This window comes from Dermacentor silvarum, chromosome 1 (assembly GCF_013339745.2).
Source record: "Dermacentor silvarum isolate Dsil-2018 chromosome 1, BIME_Dsil_1.4, whole genome shotgun sequence".
Lineage (NCBI taxonomy): Eukaryota > Metazoa > Arthropoda > Arachnida > Ixodida > Ixodidae > Dermacentor > Dermacentor silvarum.
The window spans coordinates 129,724,560-129,744,691 of record NC_051154.1 but is presented as its reverse complement, the minus strand read 5'-3'; the positions used below and the strand labels follow the sequence as shown (position 1 = coordinate 129,744,691).

General features: G+C 45.6%; 1 protein-coding gene across 1 annotated transcript in view; it reads left to right on the top strand.

Annotated features, from left to right (window-relative positions):
* The window catches only part of LOC119436026 (uncharacterized), a 49,801-nt gene extending 30,198 nt beyond the window's left edge, over positions 1-19,603 (top strand). Inside the window, exons 3-4 of the mRNA XM_037702759.2 lie at positions 14,454-14,586; positions 19,103-19,603. Of these exons, the coding sequence (XP_037558687.2) occupies positions 14,454-14,586; positions 19,103-19,202 (233 nt within the window). The 3' untranslated portion in view covers positions 19,203-19,603. The remainder of the gene's footprint in view (positions 1-14,453; positions 14,587-19,102) is intronic.
* The last annotated feature ends 529 nt before the right edge of the window (positions 19,604-20,132 follow it).

Below are 20,132 nucleotides of genomic sequence, written 5' to 3'. Positions count from 1 at the left end.
CGCGTGCAGTAGTTGGCTGCAAAAATAGTGACTGGCATATTCAGGAATGTAACGAATATATGGGGCCAAGTTCGCGGATCGCTGCTACAACTGTCCGTGCGTGTTCCCGGCACTTCGATATGTATACAGTCACAATCTTTTTTGAGGGTGAACACGGGAGCGCATGGCCTTCTATATCACCAGCGCCGTCAGACGGCAGCCACAATATCTGCGCGCATGCTCGGGGAGGGTAGGCTCCTTTCGTCCGCATTACGCCATCGTAGCGAGCGTGTGTGGTCTGCTAGCAGTTTTTTTTCGCTCAATAGAAACCAAATTATGACAGAAACCACGATGTTGATGCTTTTAATTCAGAACGTTGTGCTTCTTATGCTTGGCGTTATTGTGATTGCTTTTCACTTTGTTTAGTTTTCCTTCTGCTGTGTTCTTATCGTACAACGAACAGGCAAGGGAACACAAACATCCGAACTTTTATTTGGTGCAAGTTCAACAAAAGATTGATCCGTTTAGAAGTAGTATTAGTAAGCAGGAATAATTTTCTCTTTGATGATGTTAGTATTTTGTCTATAACCCTTTGCGGAAACGACTTCTGCCATCCTAGAGGGCAGTGACGCGTACAGCGTTGGCACAAAGTCATGATGCGCTCGAAGGTCCTCCCATTCTTGTCGAACGGCTGCCCACAGCTCGTTCCCAGTCGTCGGGCGGACAGGTTTTCGCACCGTGGCTGCTATGATGTACCTCCATATATTTTCGCAGATGTTCATGTCAGCGCCTTTGGCCGGCCAGAGAAGCATGCTGATTCTGCGATTTTCTATATGTTCCTTGACAACTTTTGCCGTGTGAACCGGCGCCAGGTCATGTTGAAACATAAAGTCGGCACCGGGAAAGACGCTGTGGGCGTAGGGCAGCAACACATTGTCCAAAATTTCTGTGCAGTATCGCTGCGTTGTAAGGGCACCTTCTATGCGATGCAGAGGCCCGAGACCATGCTTTGACACCGCGCCCCACACGTTCACGCAGTTTCGGCCACTCGCGGTGACTCCCTGCACATTGGCTGGCTTGTAACTGCATGGAAATCATATTTTTGACCATCCTTCGCAAAATCAAACGTGCATTAAGAAAAGTTTCTTACCGTGTGCCTCTGGTTCGCCAAACTCGCATCCGTTGGTCTTGGCAAGTTGTAAAAGTCGACTCATCCGAGAAGATCACTTATAAATCATTCTTATAAATCTCCATTGTTCTTTTTGTTTCCATTCTTTGCATCCAATTCACGGTCTCCGTTTCTCTCACTTTCTTTCTGATGACTCCTGATTGTCTATTTACAGTTTCGATTATCCTGTACTTGGTTTCCAACTTCCTTGACATTTTCCTCCATTCTGTGTCCACGCTTTTCATGTATTCAATTCAATTCAATTCATTTTTATTGATAAGTAGAGAGAGTAGATTTTAATGAAGAGAAGGGAGGAGAGGTCGGCCTGGAGAGCGTGTCTCTAGCCTGCTACTCCTCACTGGGGTAAGGGGAAGTGGGTGATACAGAGAGAGGTAGGTGACAGGTGATTATGATATCGTACAAGGAGCTACTATTTACACACGTTGTCCAATACGCGGTTGTGCACTTTTCACACACTACACGCAGGAGTAGTGTTGTCCGCACAGAACGTCATCGCACAAACACATTTCGCGCACTGCACACTGCACAGGTCCTAGAGACGACCGTCTAAGCCCGTCTCACACATAAAGTTCAGAAGTGATCTTATGGTGCGCTGGGCATGATCAACGCTTCTCCATGCGCCTAAAATCTTGGCTTCCGAAAAGGGGCGGGAGTCCAAAGAGTCAACACTACGTTTTAGTGTCCTTCGCTCGGTCGCATATTGAGGGCACACGCAAAGTATGTGTTCTATTGTCTCGGGAGTGTGACAGACGCTACAATCAGGGTCTCGTTCTCGTAATTTATTGATAAGTAAATTAGTACATAGACTAGTATACAGGAAGGGGTCCCAAAGTAAAAACTGCAGGCGGGACCCCTTGTGCACTTTAGCCGCCCATTTATTTTCATCCATGTTCCTGAGCCTTTCTCCAAAACTAATTTTGCTCTGTGCTTCTCTGACTTCAAAACGATTTGGGTTCGCAGCTGATGATGATGATGATGATGATGATTTATTGGCATCCCCTTTGAAACGGGGCGGCGACAAATAGTCACCTAGCCTGCTTGGTTTAATCAGGTATACTATACATGTTCTTTATCTTGCATTTTTGTATACCTATCATTATTTTTCTTTTTCAAAAATTTACCTTGTACCGCTGCCTATGATTTTAAGAGATCAGGTCGCATCCATCTTTTCCCTACTTTTTTTCCACCAGTACTCTAATCGTCTCTTGCTGATCTCTACGGCTGATCTGTTTATGTTTCCTTCCACTTTAAACCCAAGCGCTTCTGGGAGTTGCACGTTACCTACGGTTCTCGCTGGGTGGATCCCGTCGCATTCCATTAGGATGTGCTGAGTGGTCTCTGGATCTTTACTGCAGCATACACATGTCTCATCTAATTCCGAATATTTGTTCCGATATGTTTTCGTCCTTAGGCAACCGGCTCGAGCCTCAAATAGCAAGGCACTGCCCTTTGTGTTATCGTACAGATTTTCCCTTCTAATTTCTTTCTTCTCATTCTTGTAAATCTCCATTGTCCTTTTCGTTTCCATTCTTTGCATCCAATTCACGGTCTCTATTTCTCTCACTTTCTTTCTGATGACCCCTGGTTGTCTATTTACAGTTTCGATTATCCTGTACTTGGTTGCCAACTTCCTTGACCTCTTCCTCCATTCTGTGTCCACGCTTTTCATGTAGAGATACTTGTGCACTTTAGCCGCCCATTTATTTTCATCCATGTTCCTGAGCCTTTCTTCAAAACTAATTTTGCTTTGTGCTTCTCTGACTTCAAAAGAGGCCCAACCCATGTCTCCATGCACTGCCTCATTTGTCGTATTACCGTGTGCTCCCAAAGCCAACCGGCCTACTGATCTTTGGTTAACTTCCAAACCCGCCAATATATCCGATTTTAAGCATATAATGGCATTTGCGAATGTTAGCGCTGGCACCATTACTCCTTTCCAGATTCCACGCACCACCTCATACTTATTGTGGCCCCACAGTGCTCTGTGTTTCATTAATGCTGCATTCTGCTTCCCCTTTATTTTCAGATTATCTTGGTGGTTGCTTGAGTAATTCTTTCCTTCGTTTATGTGTACGCCGAGGTACTTATATTGCTTCACTATGGGTATTACTTGCTGTTGAATTGACACCACGAAGTTACTCGTGTGCTCATTAAAGATCATAATCCCTGATTTCTCTGTGCTAAACTTAAGGCCTAGATTTGTCGCTGCGTTCCCACAGATATTCGCAAGTATCTGTAAATCTTTTTTATTGTCCGCTATTAGCACAATGTCGTCTGCGTACATCAGTCCAGGGATCTTCTGTTGCACCATTTGTCCATTACGCATGTAGGATAAATCAAAACCTAATTCGCTGTTTTCCAGTCGTCTTTCTATGCCCTTGACGTAAAGCGTGAACAACAATGGTGACAGAGGGCATCCTTGCTTCAATCCTTGGTGAATTCCCACCATTTCATTTCCTTTTCGGCCTTCCCATGCCACTTGTACTTGGTTGTCTCGATATATCTCCCTCAGCAGCTCCACGAAATCGTCATCTATGCCTTCGTATTGAAGAATATCCCACAACAATTCCCTGTCTACGTTGTCATAAGCTCCTTTAATATCTAGAAATGCTATCCATAAAGGTCTTTTCTGAGCTATTGAAATCTCTATGCACTGAGTTAGTACAAACATATTGTCTTCTAAGCGTCTGCCTGGCCTGAACCCATTCTGTAGTTCCCCCAATACACCGTTTTCCTCCACCCACTTCGACAGTTCTAATTTTATGGCTTGCATTGCCATTCTATATATCATCGACGTTACTGTAACTGGCCTGTACGAGCTCGTCTTTTCCTTATCTCCTTTGCCTTTGTAGATAAGATTCATCTTGCTTTCACGCCATCCAACGGGAATATTCTTTGTTCTAATCACTTGCTCTATGGCATTAGTCAGCAGTGCCTTGCTTTTTGGACCGAGGTTTTTGATTAGCTGTATTGGGATTTCATCGGGTCCTGCTGCCGTGTTGTTAGGGACATTTTCTGCTGCCTTTTTCCAATAAAAGCTTTCTATGCTGAATTTTGATCTCTCAGGCCTCTCTGTTGTTGCTGGATCTGTTGTCTGAACTACGCTTTTTCTCGTCCCGAAGTTATGCCTGATAACGTCTGTGGTGTACCGCAGCGCATCATCGCCTTCATAGATGTTACCGTCTTCATCCCTTATAGCCGTTTGCGAGTTTCTAGTTGGAGCTCCGAGTGCTTTTATATGGTTCCAGAATCTTTTTGGGGCGCCTTTGTCTCTTTTGTGAATGTTATGCACCCAACGTTCACTTGCGCATTTAATTTTCTCTTGCACGAGCTCACTCGCAACCCTTTTCTTTTCTCGGTATGTATTCCATCTAAGGAGCACCTCTTCTTCTTGTAATCCCAACTTTTTGGCTTCTCGATGAACCCTAGATGCCTCTTTACGCTCTTCTATAGCTTGTTTAATTTCCTTGTTCCACCACTTACGTGGTTTCCTCTTTCCAATCCAACAATTGTATTGCCGTGTCCGCCTTATTTCATGCTGCATAACCTCCACCAGTTCCTTATATTCCCAGACTGCTGTAGGAAAAGCCTCAATTTTCTTCTCTATGTTGTTTGCGATCTCTGTTATTTGCTCGTCATTCATTTTTAAAAACTCTGAGGCTATTGGTTCATGTTCTGAGCTGGTATCTCTCCCAAACTTTAATGCTAAACGTCTATGATCGCTTCCCAGGCTATTTTTTCCATTTTCGTCTATTATCATTTGGTCCAGTTGTTCGTAGACCATTTCTGAGACTAAGGCGTAGTCGATACATGACTGCCTGTTTCCGCATTGCCACGTTACCTGTCCATGACACTTATTCTCCCTGTTAACTACTATAAGGTTCTGTTCATCACACAAATCCAGCACTAGAGAGCCGTTGTAATCAGTATATCCGTCTAAATCGTCCATGTGCGCGTTCATATCTCCCACTAATATCACCTGGCCCGAGTTACTGAACTCATTAATATCGCTTCTAATGCAATCGACCAATTCCTTATTTTTTTCCCTGCTATCACTACCTGTCCACAGGTAAGCTACTCCCAGCCACGTCTTTTTACCTTGCCATGTACCACTAATCCATAAATGCTCTTTACATGTCTCGTTTACCCTTCGCCACTTCAGACCTCGCCTAATTAGTACGCCTACGCCTCCGCCTTTCCTTGACCCGGTCATTCTGTTGCACCCTTCCCATACAAAGTTGTCAATAACCGGCGGCTGCTCCAAATCTCGTAGATGCGTTTCGGTCAAGGCGTACACACTAATCGCTTCATCATTCAGTTGCGTTTGAATTTCCAGCCATTTTTCCTGCTTACGACCACCCTGCATGTTAATGTAGCAAATTTTACCTTCTCTATTCTTATCCTTTCTGCGTCTTTTCCTGACTCCTGGTCGCCTAATTCTGCCCTTTACTGGTGTTTCGCTATGTTCAATACCTAATCCTGCTTCCTGATTGCCTGGGGCCCGCCTAAAAAAGCTACAGCTCGTGCCGCGAATCGATTTCCGACCGGTGTTGCTACACTTTCACTAAAATGTATCCCGTCACGCACAAAAGCGCCTTCGCGGCCTGCTCGGTGCACTTCACGGTTGATGTCAATGACCGTAAAATTCATTGCTTTAGCTAGAGTCCAAATTTCCCTGTTTACTGCAAGAACTGCCCTTTCAATTTTATAACCCTGCCTTTCAACCTCTGGCACCGTGCACACCGCGATTTGTACTTCTTTTGAAACATTCCGCAGGTCGGTGACCCCTTTGGCTATTTGCTTTGTGATTCCTGCTGCTCGTCCGTTCAGTACGTCAATCACTCCGCCCATTATCACCACTAGGTGTCTCTCCTCCATTGTGTCCCACATGCGTTCCTTGGCCTTCGCGATCACCTCTCTAATCGGCTTTCCCGGAAGCGCGCTAACCTGGACTCGTTCGTCTGCCCCTACCCTCTCTGCTATCGCCGGTTCTACTTTACGCATGTTGGAATCCCCAACAAAGACAACTCGACGCTTTCCTTCCCCCTCACCGCCGAAAGCTGCCCCCGAAGTCACAATGCCCTCCCCTCCTTTCTTATTCTTGCCCTTGGCTTTGTTTTCTTCCCCGGCCGCGTCAGTGGTATCCCCTTCGTGACTATCACTGACGTTTGCGCCACTGCTTACCGGCGTGGCGGGTTCGGCTGTCTCTACACTCGCATCGGAGCCAGCTCCGTTCGCGGTGCTCGCCTCGATGCGTTCATCATTGCTTTGCAGAATGGTGGCGCTCAGCTGGATTTCTGCGTTAGCTAGCTTTTCTTCTGCCTCCTTCCTCTGCTTCTGCTCGATTTGAAGTTCCTTTTCTAGCTTTCCAACCCGCTTAGCTAACTTATCCTTGTCTTGCTCTAGGCGGTCTAGCCGCGACCCTAGCACACACATCCTACAGATAAAATCTGCACCATTCGCTTCGCGTGCTGATTTAAACCGCGTTTCTTCCAGCGCGTAGGAACGCTCGCACTCAGAACAACGCACGCGTGGGTTCCCCCTAGTACCAACCATCATCTCGTACTAACAAGGCGTAGATGTGGAAAAGAAAAAAAAAAATTTTTTTTTTTTACCTACTTTTATCTAAGCGAGAAGACCAAGAAAGTGAGAAAGCATTAAAATAATTTATAAAGATTGTTTGGCTAAGCTAACCTTCCTAAAAAAACCAAAAAGTGAAATATAAAATAACAAAACTTATCTCTTTGGCACGCTGCTCCTGCTGCGCTGAAATGGCACCTCGACTCGACACGTCCGCTCCCGTCGGCTTCACTCGTGAGAGCTGATTTGGGTTCGCAGCGCACCTAGCGGGTGTGTGGAATCTACAGACTCAGAGATTATCGAAGGCTATGTTCTAATCTCGAAGGCTATTTTCTGGCGATTAGAAAAATTACACGGCCTCCAGGATTGCTTCTGTGAGAGTGCTCGTCCCGGAGGCTATATCTTGATTTTTTTTTTTTAACGCGTTGCTTGCATGGATCGAGTAGCTTCGTGTAAGCTGTACCGCCAGAGCAGCAAGCACACGATGCCACTGTGTGTTTATGCAGACATTTTAAATAAACATGACAAGTGTTGGAAGAGACGAAACATTTTATTTTCAAGTCATATTCTCAGTAAGCACATGCACACTTTTTTTTTCGCAACGTTCGATGAACGCAAGCACAGAAAGATGGGTGCACTGCAAAGTGCGAGACATGCCAATACAGCTGCAATATGTTGAGAATAAATTTCACAAAAGGAATAAACAGGTGATATTATTAAAAACCCTACAAAACAGTAAAACTGCAGAAGACAGCATTAGCATTAAAGAGGAAAGCAACGCTTGTCCTTGGAAGCCTAACCTTTCTTATTAAGAGGTAGTTTCGGGCTGCATAGTAAACAAGGAATGAAGGCTGCTCACTGCAGTTGTCACCCAACAATGGCAACCACAGCGCCTTGCTATCTTCACAACGACGTTGTCTCGCTTACGCTGGATGCCGGGGTGGTCACATATGTGCGATAGACATGCGCACTTCGTACTTTGAAAACACGCTTTGAATTGTTGCATTCCAGACGGGAAAGTGCGTAGTGACGTCAGCCCCCCCCCCCTCCCCCCCCCCCCCCCCCCCCCCCCCCCGTCACACAGGCCCCTCACGCAGTTGTTTACAGGCCAGCTGTTAAAAGGATGCGCATCATGTCATGTGCTGAGCCAGTTTTGTTATGCATATCTTCTGTATACGAAATGATGACAGCTTGTGTACTATTTCCTCAACTCTTTGGATGCCAGCACTGCTCTCAGTGTATAGTACTTTGAGCCGAAGTAGTGTGCTAGTTGTTTTAAAGCGCACGGACAATGTCCATTATAATGATCGCCGTACAGATATATAACCTGTAGATCTGCAATGTCGTTTCATCGGGTGTACTGCGAGTCAGAGCAGGGACAGTGCGCGCGCTACGACTTCTTGGCAGGCGATGCATACGAAAGCGCAGGCCATCCCTTCTAACAGTCAGGCTTTCCGGCTTCTGTCCCCGACGTGCCCACAACATCAGCTGTGCAAGGCGCTGGTGTTGGTAACGGAAGTAGAAGTGTTCTTCATAGTAGCAGTCGCAGTATGTCTACATCGACGCCGGATAATTTCAGCGGCTTCTCTGAGTCGAATTCTGGTTCAAGTAACGTGAAACACCCTGTAGGTGGTACACTGTAGTTGAACCCCAATAACTTATGCTAAAACGTACTGCATATGAGTGCTTCACGATCACCCGCCGGGGTAGCTCAGTCAGCAAAGGTGTTGCGCTGCTGAGCACGAGATCGCGGGATCGAATCCCGGCCGCGGCGGCCGCATTTCGATGGAGGCGAAATGCAAAAACGTCCGTGTGCTTGCGTTGTAGTGCACGTTAAAGAACCCCAGGTGGTCAAAATTAATCCGGAGCCCTCCACTACGGCGTGCCTCATAATCAGAACTGGTTTCGGCACGTAAAACCCCAGAAAGAAGAAGTGCTTCACAATAAAAACTCTATGACTGGGTATAGTGCCTTCCATATGAGCTCCAGCCTATTTTTATCTAAAGATTGCAAATTTCTTTCTCTCGACCCGGGCCTAGATAAGCGTAGTGTTTTTGCACATTTCCTAGAGGCTCCGTGCAAAGACAGAACGGGTGGATCATTGTTTAACTAAAGGACACATGTTCGATTTTGATAATGCAACCATGAACGCTTATTCGCTTTCCAGGCTATTGAACATTACCTTAGTTTTGCGCATATTAATCCGCAAGACAGAGAGAGAAAAGTTATAAGGGAATTAATCTGTTAATCCGCAAAGCTACCATTAGAGTGCTGGATAGGTTCTTCAGTTATTTGTCGTAAGTCATCTCCAGCGTCGCTGAACAAAACAATGTCATCTGGAAACCGCAGGTTGCTCAGATGTTCTCCATTGATCCTCACAGATATATACTCTTCCAAGTATGGGGGAAAATGTTCCAAAAGCCAGGGGAACTCATACTTCAACGTTTTATCACTGGCTTTTCTCAACAATAAAATATAACAAAAAAATCCGATACATAAGTTACGGATGTACCCTTCTTGGCCCTTTGATGAAATACATCGACCACTCTACGAAGATTGCCCTCCATGAATGCCACCTGCGTTTGAACTACAAGTGTCTAAACAGCAACGTTGTTCTCAAAAGCCTGCACTGCCGGACACTGGTCAACATGCCCTACGGACGCAAGCTAGCTTGCAAGAGACTTCAGCCGGAATAGCTTAAAAGCCCGTATTCAAGAAAACAAGCAGCAAATTAACCAGACAAGACGTCAAATCTGTACATTTGAAACATGTATTCGTGCAAAGCTACACGTTGCCGACTTCAGTGAGGTTCTGGAAGCAAGAGCGAAGGCGGAACTTCTCGAACGGGAAAAGTACACGCATGCCCCCAACAAAAAATTGGCTACCTTGCTCCCCAGTCTACCGCAAGGAAATTTTGAGGCTACAAGTGTGCACAACCTTTCTGAATACTCAACAATAAAATATAACAAAAAAATCTGATACAGTTACGGATGTACCCTTCTTAATTGGCCCTTTGAAGAAATACATCGACCACTCTACTTAGGTTGGCTGTCACAAGACCAAGTGAGTGTTCTGTCGAAAGGGATGAACTTTGCTATCGCACCGCGGTTTATTCCGAAACGCGATATCATAGTAGAAACGGAAGAATGTTTCCGTCACATGAAAGATGGTGCAACTGTAAGCCTTGCTCGTAGCCGCATTGTGAACATTTTGGCAAATGCCCAGACGCCTCAGTCGAATTTAACTAGTAAAGAGCGCGCTGTGCTTGATGACCTGAAGTCTGATGCATCTGTCGTGGTCCTCGAAGCTGATAAGGGCAGAGGTATTGTAATAATGAACCGCAAGGACTATGATAGAAAAATGCAACTGCTTCTGGATGATCCTCTGCACCTTCAGAAGATGCAGCACGACCCCACTTCCAATTGCGAAAGGCAGTTGGTCGACTATTTGCGCAGGTTAAAAACGAAATGAAGGGTCGACCAGACGCTATACCGTCGCCTCTTTTCGTCTGACGGAGCGACGCCGAGAGCGTACGGGTTGCCAAAAGTTCACAAAGACGGCTGACCCCTACGTCCTATTGTTTCTTTTGTTGGATCGCCGACATACAACTTGTCTAAGCTTTTGGTTGTAATTTTGAAGCCACTTGCGAAGGGAGCACGTTCACGGTCAAGAATTCTAAAGAATTTGTTACCGCGGTACGTCAGCACCAGCTTCGGGATGAGGATGTTATGGTGCACATGTCTTACGATGTCGTGTCCTTGTTCACGAATGTGCCGATAGCGTTGGCTACGGATATTATTGAGAAACGCCTGCAGGATGACTGTACGTTAGAAAGCCGCACTTCTCTCACTGTCGATGACATCATGATTCTGCTTAGGTTCTGCTTGAAGCAAACATATTTAACGTTTGCCGGAACCATATATCACCAGATAGAAGGCGTCCCGATGGGCAGTCCTGTTTCTGTAATCGTGGCTGATCTGTTAATGCAACACGTAGAAACGACTGTGATGACGTCCTTGCCCTTCCCTGTCAAAATGTATTGTCGCTATGTAGATGACACATTTGCCATTGTCGAAAAGAAAAACCTGCTTGCCCTGCATGAGGCCCTTAATGCTGTCCACCATGCCATCCAATTTACATGCGAGACAGAGAATAGTGGCAGCCTAGCCTTTCTAGATGTGCTGGTACGTCGGAGCGAAGGAGGTTCAGTGGAGACAGCCGTATATCGCAAATCTTGCGATAGCGGGAGTGTGCTGAGTTTTGACTCTCACCACCCTACAGAACACAAACATGCCGTGGTCGTCAACGCAAACATTGAAGGAGCAAGAATTAACTAATGTTGTCGCTCTTTTGCATAAACGGAGTTACCCTCAGCGCTTTGTTAGTGATACGCGACGCCGCATGCAGAGATCCCGCGAGAGCAAGGCCGAAAGGCCGGCTTCCTTTGTGTGCATTCCGTATGTCCGCGGTGTATCAGACGCAGTGCACAGGGCTTTACGGCCTTTGGGTGTTCGAACTGTGTTCAAACCCTCGTACACATTGGCAAACGTGTTCCCGAAGCCAAAGGACCGCACACCTCCCGACGAGCAAAGTGGTGTCGTCTACAAGGTCAACTGCTCGGACTGTGGTGCCAGCTACATTGGCGAGACGGGGCGGCGACGTCGCACTCGACTCAAGGAACACTTAAGGGACGCTACGAAAGCGACGCATGCCACACGTGTAAAGACAGAACGGGTGGATCATTGTTTAACTAAAGGACACATGTTCGATTTTGATAATACAGCCACGTTAGCACGGGAACACCGATGGGGCACAAGAAAATTTGTGGAATCATGGTTTACCCGTTGCTATTGATCTGAATGCAATTCCAACCGTGGCCCCCTGCCGGATGTTTACGGCAGTATCATACATAAATAGGATGTATTTTCCCATTTGTTGCCATTTGTGTACTGACGATGCCACCCGCATAGGTAGCGAAACGTCTATGTTTTTTTTTGTTATATTTTATTGTTGAGTAAAGCCAGTGATAAAACGTTGAAGTCTTCCAAGTATGACGGCTTGAATACTTCTTTCAAGCATGTAGTGAATAGCATTGGAGAGATTGTGTATCCTTGCCTGACATCATTTTAATCGCTATTTCGTTGCTTTTCTTGAATTATAGTAGCTGTGGAATCTGTGTAGATAGTTTCCAATATATTTACGTAAATGGTTCCTCTAGGAATCCTCTGACTACTCAACAATGCCTCCATGACGGCTGGTATCTCCGCTACATCGAACGCCTTTTCGTAATTCAATTACACCAGGAATTTATACCGTCAAATTACTAAGATGTAAATAAGTAAACAAACAACGCGATGAAGCGTTGTGAGGGCGTCATTGCGGTTTTCTCAATGCCCAAGTGATGGCACGCACACGATGAAACTCGCCATGTGACAGTTGGTGCTCGCGTGAGGCAGGGATAAGTGCCTATCGTAACTGATCCTTAGACAGACTTGCATCTATGCAGCAAAAATGAGTCATACTGTTAAGCGCATATTAAACATACTATTAAGCATCTCCTGGACCATAGGAAAAGCTCGTGGAGAAGATGCAATAATAGTCAATTTAATTAAAGATGGAGGAGATATTATGCTTGAAAAGCTTGCGGCCCTTTATACGCAATGCCTCACGTCTTCAAGTGTACCAGCGAGCTGGAAGAATGCCAACATTATACTAATCCATAAGAAGGGAGACGTTAAAGAATTGAAGAATTATAGACCCATTAGCTTGCTTTCAGTATTGTATAAAATATTCACCAAGTACTTTCCAATAGAATCAGGGCAACACTTGACTTGAGTCAACCAAGAGAACAAGCTGGCTTCAGTAAGGGATATTCTACGATGGATTATATCCATGTCATCAATCAATTAGTAATCGAGAAATCTGCGGAGTGCAATCAAGCTCTCTATATGGTTTTCACAGATTATGAAAATACATTTGATTCAGTAGAGATACCAGCAGTCATAGAGGCATTGCGTAATCAAGGAGTCCAGGAGGCATACGTGAAAATCTTGCCAAATATCTACAAAGATTCCACCGGTAGCTCGGTTCTCCACAAGAAAAGTAGAAAGTTACCTATCAAGAAAGGGGTCAGGCATGGAGACACAATCTCTCCAATGCTATTCACTGCATGCTTAGAAGAAATATTCAAGCTCTTAGACTGGGAAGGCTTAGGAGTGAGGATCAACGCTGAATATCTCACCAACCTTCGGTTTGCAGATGACATAGTCCTATTCAGCAACAATGGAGACGAATTACAAGAAATGATTGAGGACCTTAACCGAGAAAGTGTAAGAGTGGGGTTGAAGATTAATATACAGAAGTCAAAGATAATGTTCAATAGCCTGGCAAGGGAACAAGAATTCAGGATCACCAGTCAACCTCTAGAGTCTGTAAAGGAGTACGTTTATCTAGATCAATTACTCACAGGGTACCCTGATCATGAGAAGGAAATTTACAGAAGAATAAAATTGGGTTGGAGTGCATACGGCAGGTATTACCAAATCCTGACTGGGAGCTTACCACTGTCGTTGAAGAGGAAAGTGTACCATCATTGCATTCTATCGGTGCTAACATATGGGGCAGAAACTTGGAAGTTAACAAAGAAGCTCGAGAACAAGTTAAGGACCGCACAAAAAGCAATGTAACGAAAAATGTTGGGCCTAACGTTAAGAGACAGGAAGAGAGCGGTGTGGATCAGAGAACATGCAAACGGGGATAGCCGATATTCTAATTGACATTAAGAGAAAAAAATGGAGCTGGGCAGGCCATGTAAAAGCGTAAGATGGGTAACCGGTGGACCATTACAGTTACAGAATGGATACCAAGAGAAGGGAAGCGCAGTCGCGGAAGGCAGAAAACTAGGTGGGTGGTGAAGTTAGGAAACTTGCAGGCGCAAGTTGGAATCGGCTAGCGCAAGACAGGGGTAACTGGAGATCGCAGGGAGAGGCCTTCGTCCTGCAGTGGACATAAATACAGGTTATGATGATGAAACATACTATTATGAAACATATTAAGCACATATTTGTAATATATAAAACAACAAAGTTTGAATAAAAAGGGGCGAGGACGATCCTCGATCGGCCTTGCCATTACTATATTGTCACGTAGTAGTGACGCTGAAGAAAACAGTCGTAAAACTGTGTACAACGAAACTGGTTGTTTATTGGGCGAACCTGTGCCCACAAAAGCAAGGTACACTCAAAGCACAACGATAACGGCGAACACAGTCGGCAATCGTCGAAAATCTGATCAGCGGCGAAACGCGTCGGCTTTTATACCTGAGTCATCGAAGGTTCTAGATTAATCCCTGATGCCCGTGTGTCTTCCAGAAAGTTCTAGAGAATTCGCGTCAGTCATGCAATCAGATAACATAAGCGTCGGTGAAAACAAGCAATGGAAAGAAGCATCGATAGCGTTCTAGAAACTTCCGATACAGGCGCGTCCTGCGCCGAGCGATAACGTTTAACATTTGTTAGCCGGTGGAAAGCGGCCACCGGTGAAAGATAAACATCTATACGTGTCAATATAGGTGAAGGCTTGAGGTGCATCGTCTTATCATGTGCGATTCGTACAGCCTCAGAATTGGGCAGGTACAGCACACATTGCCGCTGCTCGTTATCGTGATTGCGACAATTCTTCCAGACAATATTATTTTCTCTCGCAGGAAACGGTGTGCCTAAGAACAGCAGCATGGCATTCTACTGGTTCAGAAAGGCGGCTGACCAAGGGCACGCACATTCGGCGTACAACTTGGCTGTAGGTCACATGCAGGGATTTGCTACCGATGTGAAAAAAGGGTAAGAATATATATACATGGCATTGCGTATGCACTCGCGAACGAATTGCGTGCAATATCATAATTATTAATTGCAACACAAACACCTATGTCAGTGATATCGATTCGCGTCACCCAACACCACCCTATGCACTATTCAAGACCAGGAAGGGTTTGGTCGATCCAGAATGCCTCGACGTCTCTTTGCCAGGCCAAGCTCCGCATGTCCCCGCTGCCCCGTCTCGTGTTGATGCCGAGCTGGCGCTTTCGTTGGTAAACCTAACTGAACAGTTATTTACATATTAAGGCAAAGATCGAAAGAAAGAAAAGAAAAAAGAAACATACCAAGCAAGCAGAATTTTCAATCAGAAAAATAAGAGAAGAGAGCGAGATTCGTCTCGTCGCGTCTTTTTTATTCTTCTCCCTCGGCGGCTCTTTATTGCGACCTGTCCGACGCAGTCAGGTGATAAGTCCATGTTGTTCTACGCCGGTGGCAGGCAGGAGCACGCAAGCTTGCACCGCTGTGCGGTATTCTTCCTGGATTTGGCCGCCAAGTCCGCCCGGAGCGCCCCGTTGTTGTGCGCCTTCTCTGTGGCGTTTCTTACGCGCTCAGCCTGTTAAAATCTGTTGGTCACCATCTAGCCCAATGCCACATCGTACTGGCATAGTGAACTATAGTACTGCACTTTGTGTAGGTGGAATGCCTAATGAACATGCCGATTTATTTGGACGATATATATATATATATATATATATATATTGCTGGCAATGACGTGGATGAAGAGGAAATGAACAAGGGAGTCGTCCATATGTGCGCTGCTTGTTGGCTAGCCAGTGTTTAACGATTTATCGCCTACTCGGGAAGCCCGTATTCAGTCTATTGTGCCATTTATGAATTTTGGAAATTTGGTGATGGCTCAGGCACACCAACTTACCGTATCTGCACTTCCAGCATGAGATGCGTGTAGGTACGTTTCTCCTATTTCCTTTTCAAACATTTGCTAGAGATTTGGAAGCTAGCTTGTTCAAAAGACATGACCGCTTGTTCCGCAGGTTACTTGACCTATAATTCCGGGTCGCGATTTTGCAGCGGTGCCTTCCGCTCGATTCTGTATGCCACTCTTGTCGTCCACTGGTCACGGCCGGCTGATCCCATTGATAGCGCGGGTGGAACGTCGTTCTAACCTCTGACGAAGCACGAAACGCGCAAATAGCATCGGAAAACGCATCGCGGTCCAGAATTACAGAAACCCGCCATGGTTTAATTTAATGAAATTATGGCGTCATACGTGCCAAAACCACCATCGGATTATGAGGCACGCCATATTGAGTGACTCCGGATTATTTTGACGACCTGTAGTTCTTTAGCGGGCGCCTAAAGCTAAGTACATGGCCGGGTTATTTTAATTATTTTTTTTACTTGCCCCCCTTCGAAATGCGGCCACCTTGAGCTCAGTAGCGCAACGCCACAGCCTCTGGGCCACCGGGGCTGGTCCGCCATGGTGTCACATATATAGGTATACGGAGGTATGCTGCGGAGCACGAGGTCGCAGGTTAAAAAGAGAAAGAGAGAGAAAGCTTGTGCAGGCGCACGTTAAAGAATCGCAAAGGGTCAAAACTGCAAAATTCATCATCGCGCTATACTGTAGCAGGCCCGCAGTGACGCGTGAGAAGAGGTCTACGTGTTTTGACAACCACTGAAGACAAATAAGCAGTGTATAAGAACTTTCTGTTGCTTATTCGAACATTTATTTATTGCAGCTCACATTAGGATTCGCGCCTCAATAAGTAGTGTCTCTTTAGCGTATATCTTCATCGCGCGTTAAAAGACACAAAGTTGAGCTTCGTGAGGGCGTTCTCCAAGGTGGTTAATTCTGGCACTGCAGAGGCCTGTCACCATAGTGACATACCTTACTTGCGATGCTGCTTGACACGGACCTGTCTCTGCGGCCTCGAGGGGCCGGGACTCCTCATCCACCCCCGATAGCCGGTCGGTCGGTCGGTCGGTCTGTCTGTCAGTCTTTTATTTATTTATTTATTTATTTATTTATTTATTTATTTATTTATTTATTTATTATTTATTTATTTATTTATTATTATTTAACGTGCAGCGAAGCAACCCTAAGGTTTAAGTGCTAGCGCACGCATACAGTTCATAAAACGACTACTACAACATAATGTAAGCAAACAAAGAGGGAAAAGATAAACAAAAAGTGAGAATTGGGATAATAATAATAATAATAATAATAATAATAATAATAATAATAATAATAATAATAATAATAATAATAAATTTATTTAGCGTGCCCAGTAACAACCGAATGTCTAAATACTAACGCACAGAGAAACACAAACAAAAAACGTAAAGAGGTAAAACAACTACGACCAAAAGTTATGACATACAAGAGCAAAAACAAACAACAACATAAAAGAACAGGATAAACAGGTACATAATCAGCAACAATCCAGCAATAACACAAGATTTAGAGACCGGGTACATATACGGTAGGAGAGAAAGTACGAGAAGACCGGAGAGCAGTGCAGCTAGAAAGAAGGCTCAAGGGAAAGTGCGAAGCTAGGAACAGAAAAGACATGTCTTGAAAGATATCAAGATAGGGAAAACGATTGGCAGTTGTATATAGGCTTTGCATTCTGTGGAGAGGGGAGTGTCTGCTCAAACAGGCAGACACGTGTAAGGGTCTATGTTCCATGGGCGTCTTCTGAGGAACCTGTGTAATAGAAAACGGTGTTTATACATATATGCTCACGAACTTTTTCTGCACACGCTCGATTAATATGCTGTTTGAATTGCTTGTCCCATTCCTCACAACTGAGGCGCATTCAAAATAGTTGTGCTGCTGCATTTTGTATTCCGACCCTCGACTTGAGCTGGGCGGGCGACTAGACAGCCTGGTTTCATCGACAGGCGCAGAGGGAGGTGTTATAACTGCTGCTCTGAGGAAACTGAAGAGATGTTCCGCCCAGAATGTGATCATCCTTGACGACCCAAAGTGCGCACTTCTTCAGTTGTCGCGTGGTTATCCGTCAAACAAATTCAGTTCACAATCTCTCGATATTTTAAAAGACCTCAAGAACAAGGGATTTACAGTCAAATTTCAATGTATACCTTCAGACGTTGGCCTTTTCCGAAAAGAAAAAGTTGACTCTATCGCACGTGTAGCGTTATGAAGCCCCACAAAAGTGAAAGTACCTAAAAATTCCCATCTAACAAAGGAGGCCATTCACCGTCATTTTTGTGGACACTTTGGATCCCATCGCATGGGCCCTGCATGATCAAGAGGCTAACGCGCTCGGAGGTCACACTGCTTTTTCGAATCAGAACTGGTTCGGCGTACACGGCAGCTTGGACATTTAAGTCAGGGATCACGTCTTCCCCGCTCCGTGGAAATTGCCGAGAGATGCGCGACGCGGAGCAATTGATATGGTCCTTCCGACGTTACACTGCGGAGCGAAACATTCGAGTTGACGCCATGGGAAGAAGAGGTTTCCCACACGATTTCGCACAACGCCTGGTACGCGTGTTTCCACAAGGTCACCAGATCATCCAAAGAGAGGTACTACGCCTTCTTCTTACGTTTGTTAGGGACACTGCACTTTCATGCACGTGGTGACAGACTCTATATCCATAAAGAGGCGCTACCGGAAATGCGACTGGGTCAGCTAGTTGGCACACATATGAGAACAAGCAACGCCACACTCAGGAAAAACAACACGAAGACACGGCATGCAGCGCCGCATCCTGTGTATTCTCGCTCTTTGTCCCCAGTTTGTCCCACGAAATCACTTCAAATCATAGGTTAGCACGAAGAATTTTTCCTCCTCCTCACCAAAACCTCAAAAAAGCACAGGCCGTCACTTACAGACAGTTGCAGACTAGGACATACATCACACCAACAACACTAAGCAGGATCAATCCTGACCTTCCTACTGCATGCCCACACTGCGGCCACGACAACAACTTCGAACACATGCTCTGGCTGTGCCCTGCCAACGCGGACACGGACTTTCCTGACCAGTCCTCCTGGGACTCAGCGCTCAGAAGCACAGAGCTCATCGCTCAGCTCAAGGCTGTACAGAGGGCCCGGGCCGTCGCCGAAGGACTCTGTCTACCGGCCCCGACCTGGGTGGAGCCACCGGATTGATTGGCGGGGCCTCCGGCCCCGCTTTAATTCTTTCTCCTCAGGACCTCAATAAAGTTCGTACTCACTCACTCCCGAGTTTAGTACTTCTGCTACCGCCGTAGTGCGCAGTCAGGTACTGGCAAGCAGTACGTAACTTACTTTTTCGACAATTAGCGACGATTGCGCGACAAACCGGAATATTGATGAGTTGAACGGTTCACCGCGACGCGCTGCATTTAACTGTAAGGATGCAGTCATCCCGTTCTGCATTGAGGCATGCTTAAGAATAGACATGCCCAAGTGGAGCAGCCATTGTGGGGCGGGGTAGCAGACGAGCTACCCGGAATGGGGCACGAATGTTATGTTCCTGTGTTCACCGAAGCTGTTCTATTACAGGGAGGCCAAAAAGCTGATCAAGTACGCGGCAGACAACGGAGTGCACGAAGCCCACCGCGTGTACCACGAGGCCTGCCACGCAGGAAAGTGTGACCACTGACCGTGGAAAGAGGGCCGCCATGGTCCCGAACTACCATATAACTACTTTGTTTGGTTCTCTTACACTTTAATTTTTTTTTTGAGCCAACGGTCACACATTCGCTCAAATGAGCCCCTCTTCTTGTCCTAAGCGGCGCATCGCCTCTAGCGCGAAGAGCGTCGACACAAGGTTGTATTCGTCGTATACTCCGGGAACATCGGCAACTATTGGGACGAACGTATGGGAGGAGACTATATTTGCATGATCTGCCTCCTATCTGAACAGCTTCAAGAAAGCAGCACTTAAGAAGGGGCATATTTCCCAAAGAAAATCATTTTATGTATAGGAAAACTTATCTTTGTAGGATGACAATAAAGAAACGTTCCGGAAAAATTAAGATGCCGTTTGGTCAATTGCAAGTCATTCATTACACGAGCGAGGAAGAGAAGAATGCTTGAAGAAGCAAGTCTTTTCAATTTTTTTAGCCCAGGCAACAGCTTTGTGACGTCAGGGCCCGTATTCAAAAGAAGCTCTTACGCTATAGAATTGTTCTTAAGAACAAATTCCAACCAATTTCGATACTGGACACATCAGTGAATGTGGCCAGCCAATGACGAATAGCACTTACGAACGAAAACGTTTTGTGGATTCAGGCTTTGGTATCTCGAAGTTGTATGAGTTCAAAAACTTTACGGTACCGTTTATCGTTTTGTCTCGTGATGAGGGTCTAGAGCTCCATCTTTTCTCAGTGAGTACCGTAAGAGTTAAAAGCCTTGAGAAGCAAAGCTAGCATGCTATTTTTATGTGACTATAATATTACTTATGCGGTTACACCTTAACCACAGTTGCAAATCCAGTGCACTGACAGATTTCCGGTACGAAACACCCCTTACGTGTATACACGAGAACACAATCATTACGCGATAGCATCCGTATGAAGCATCGTTGCTC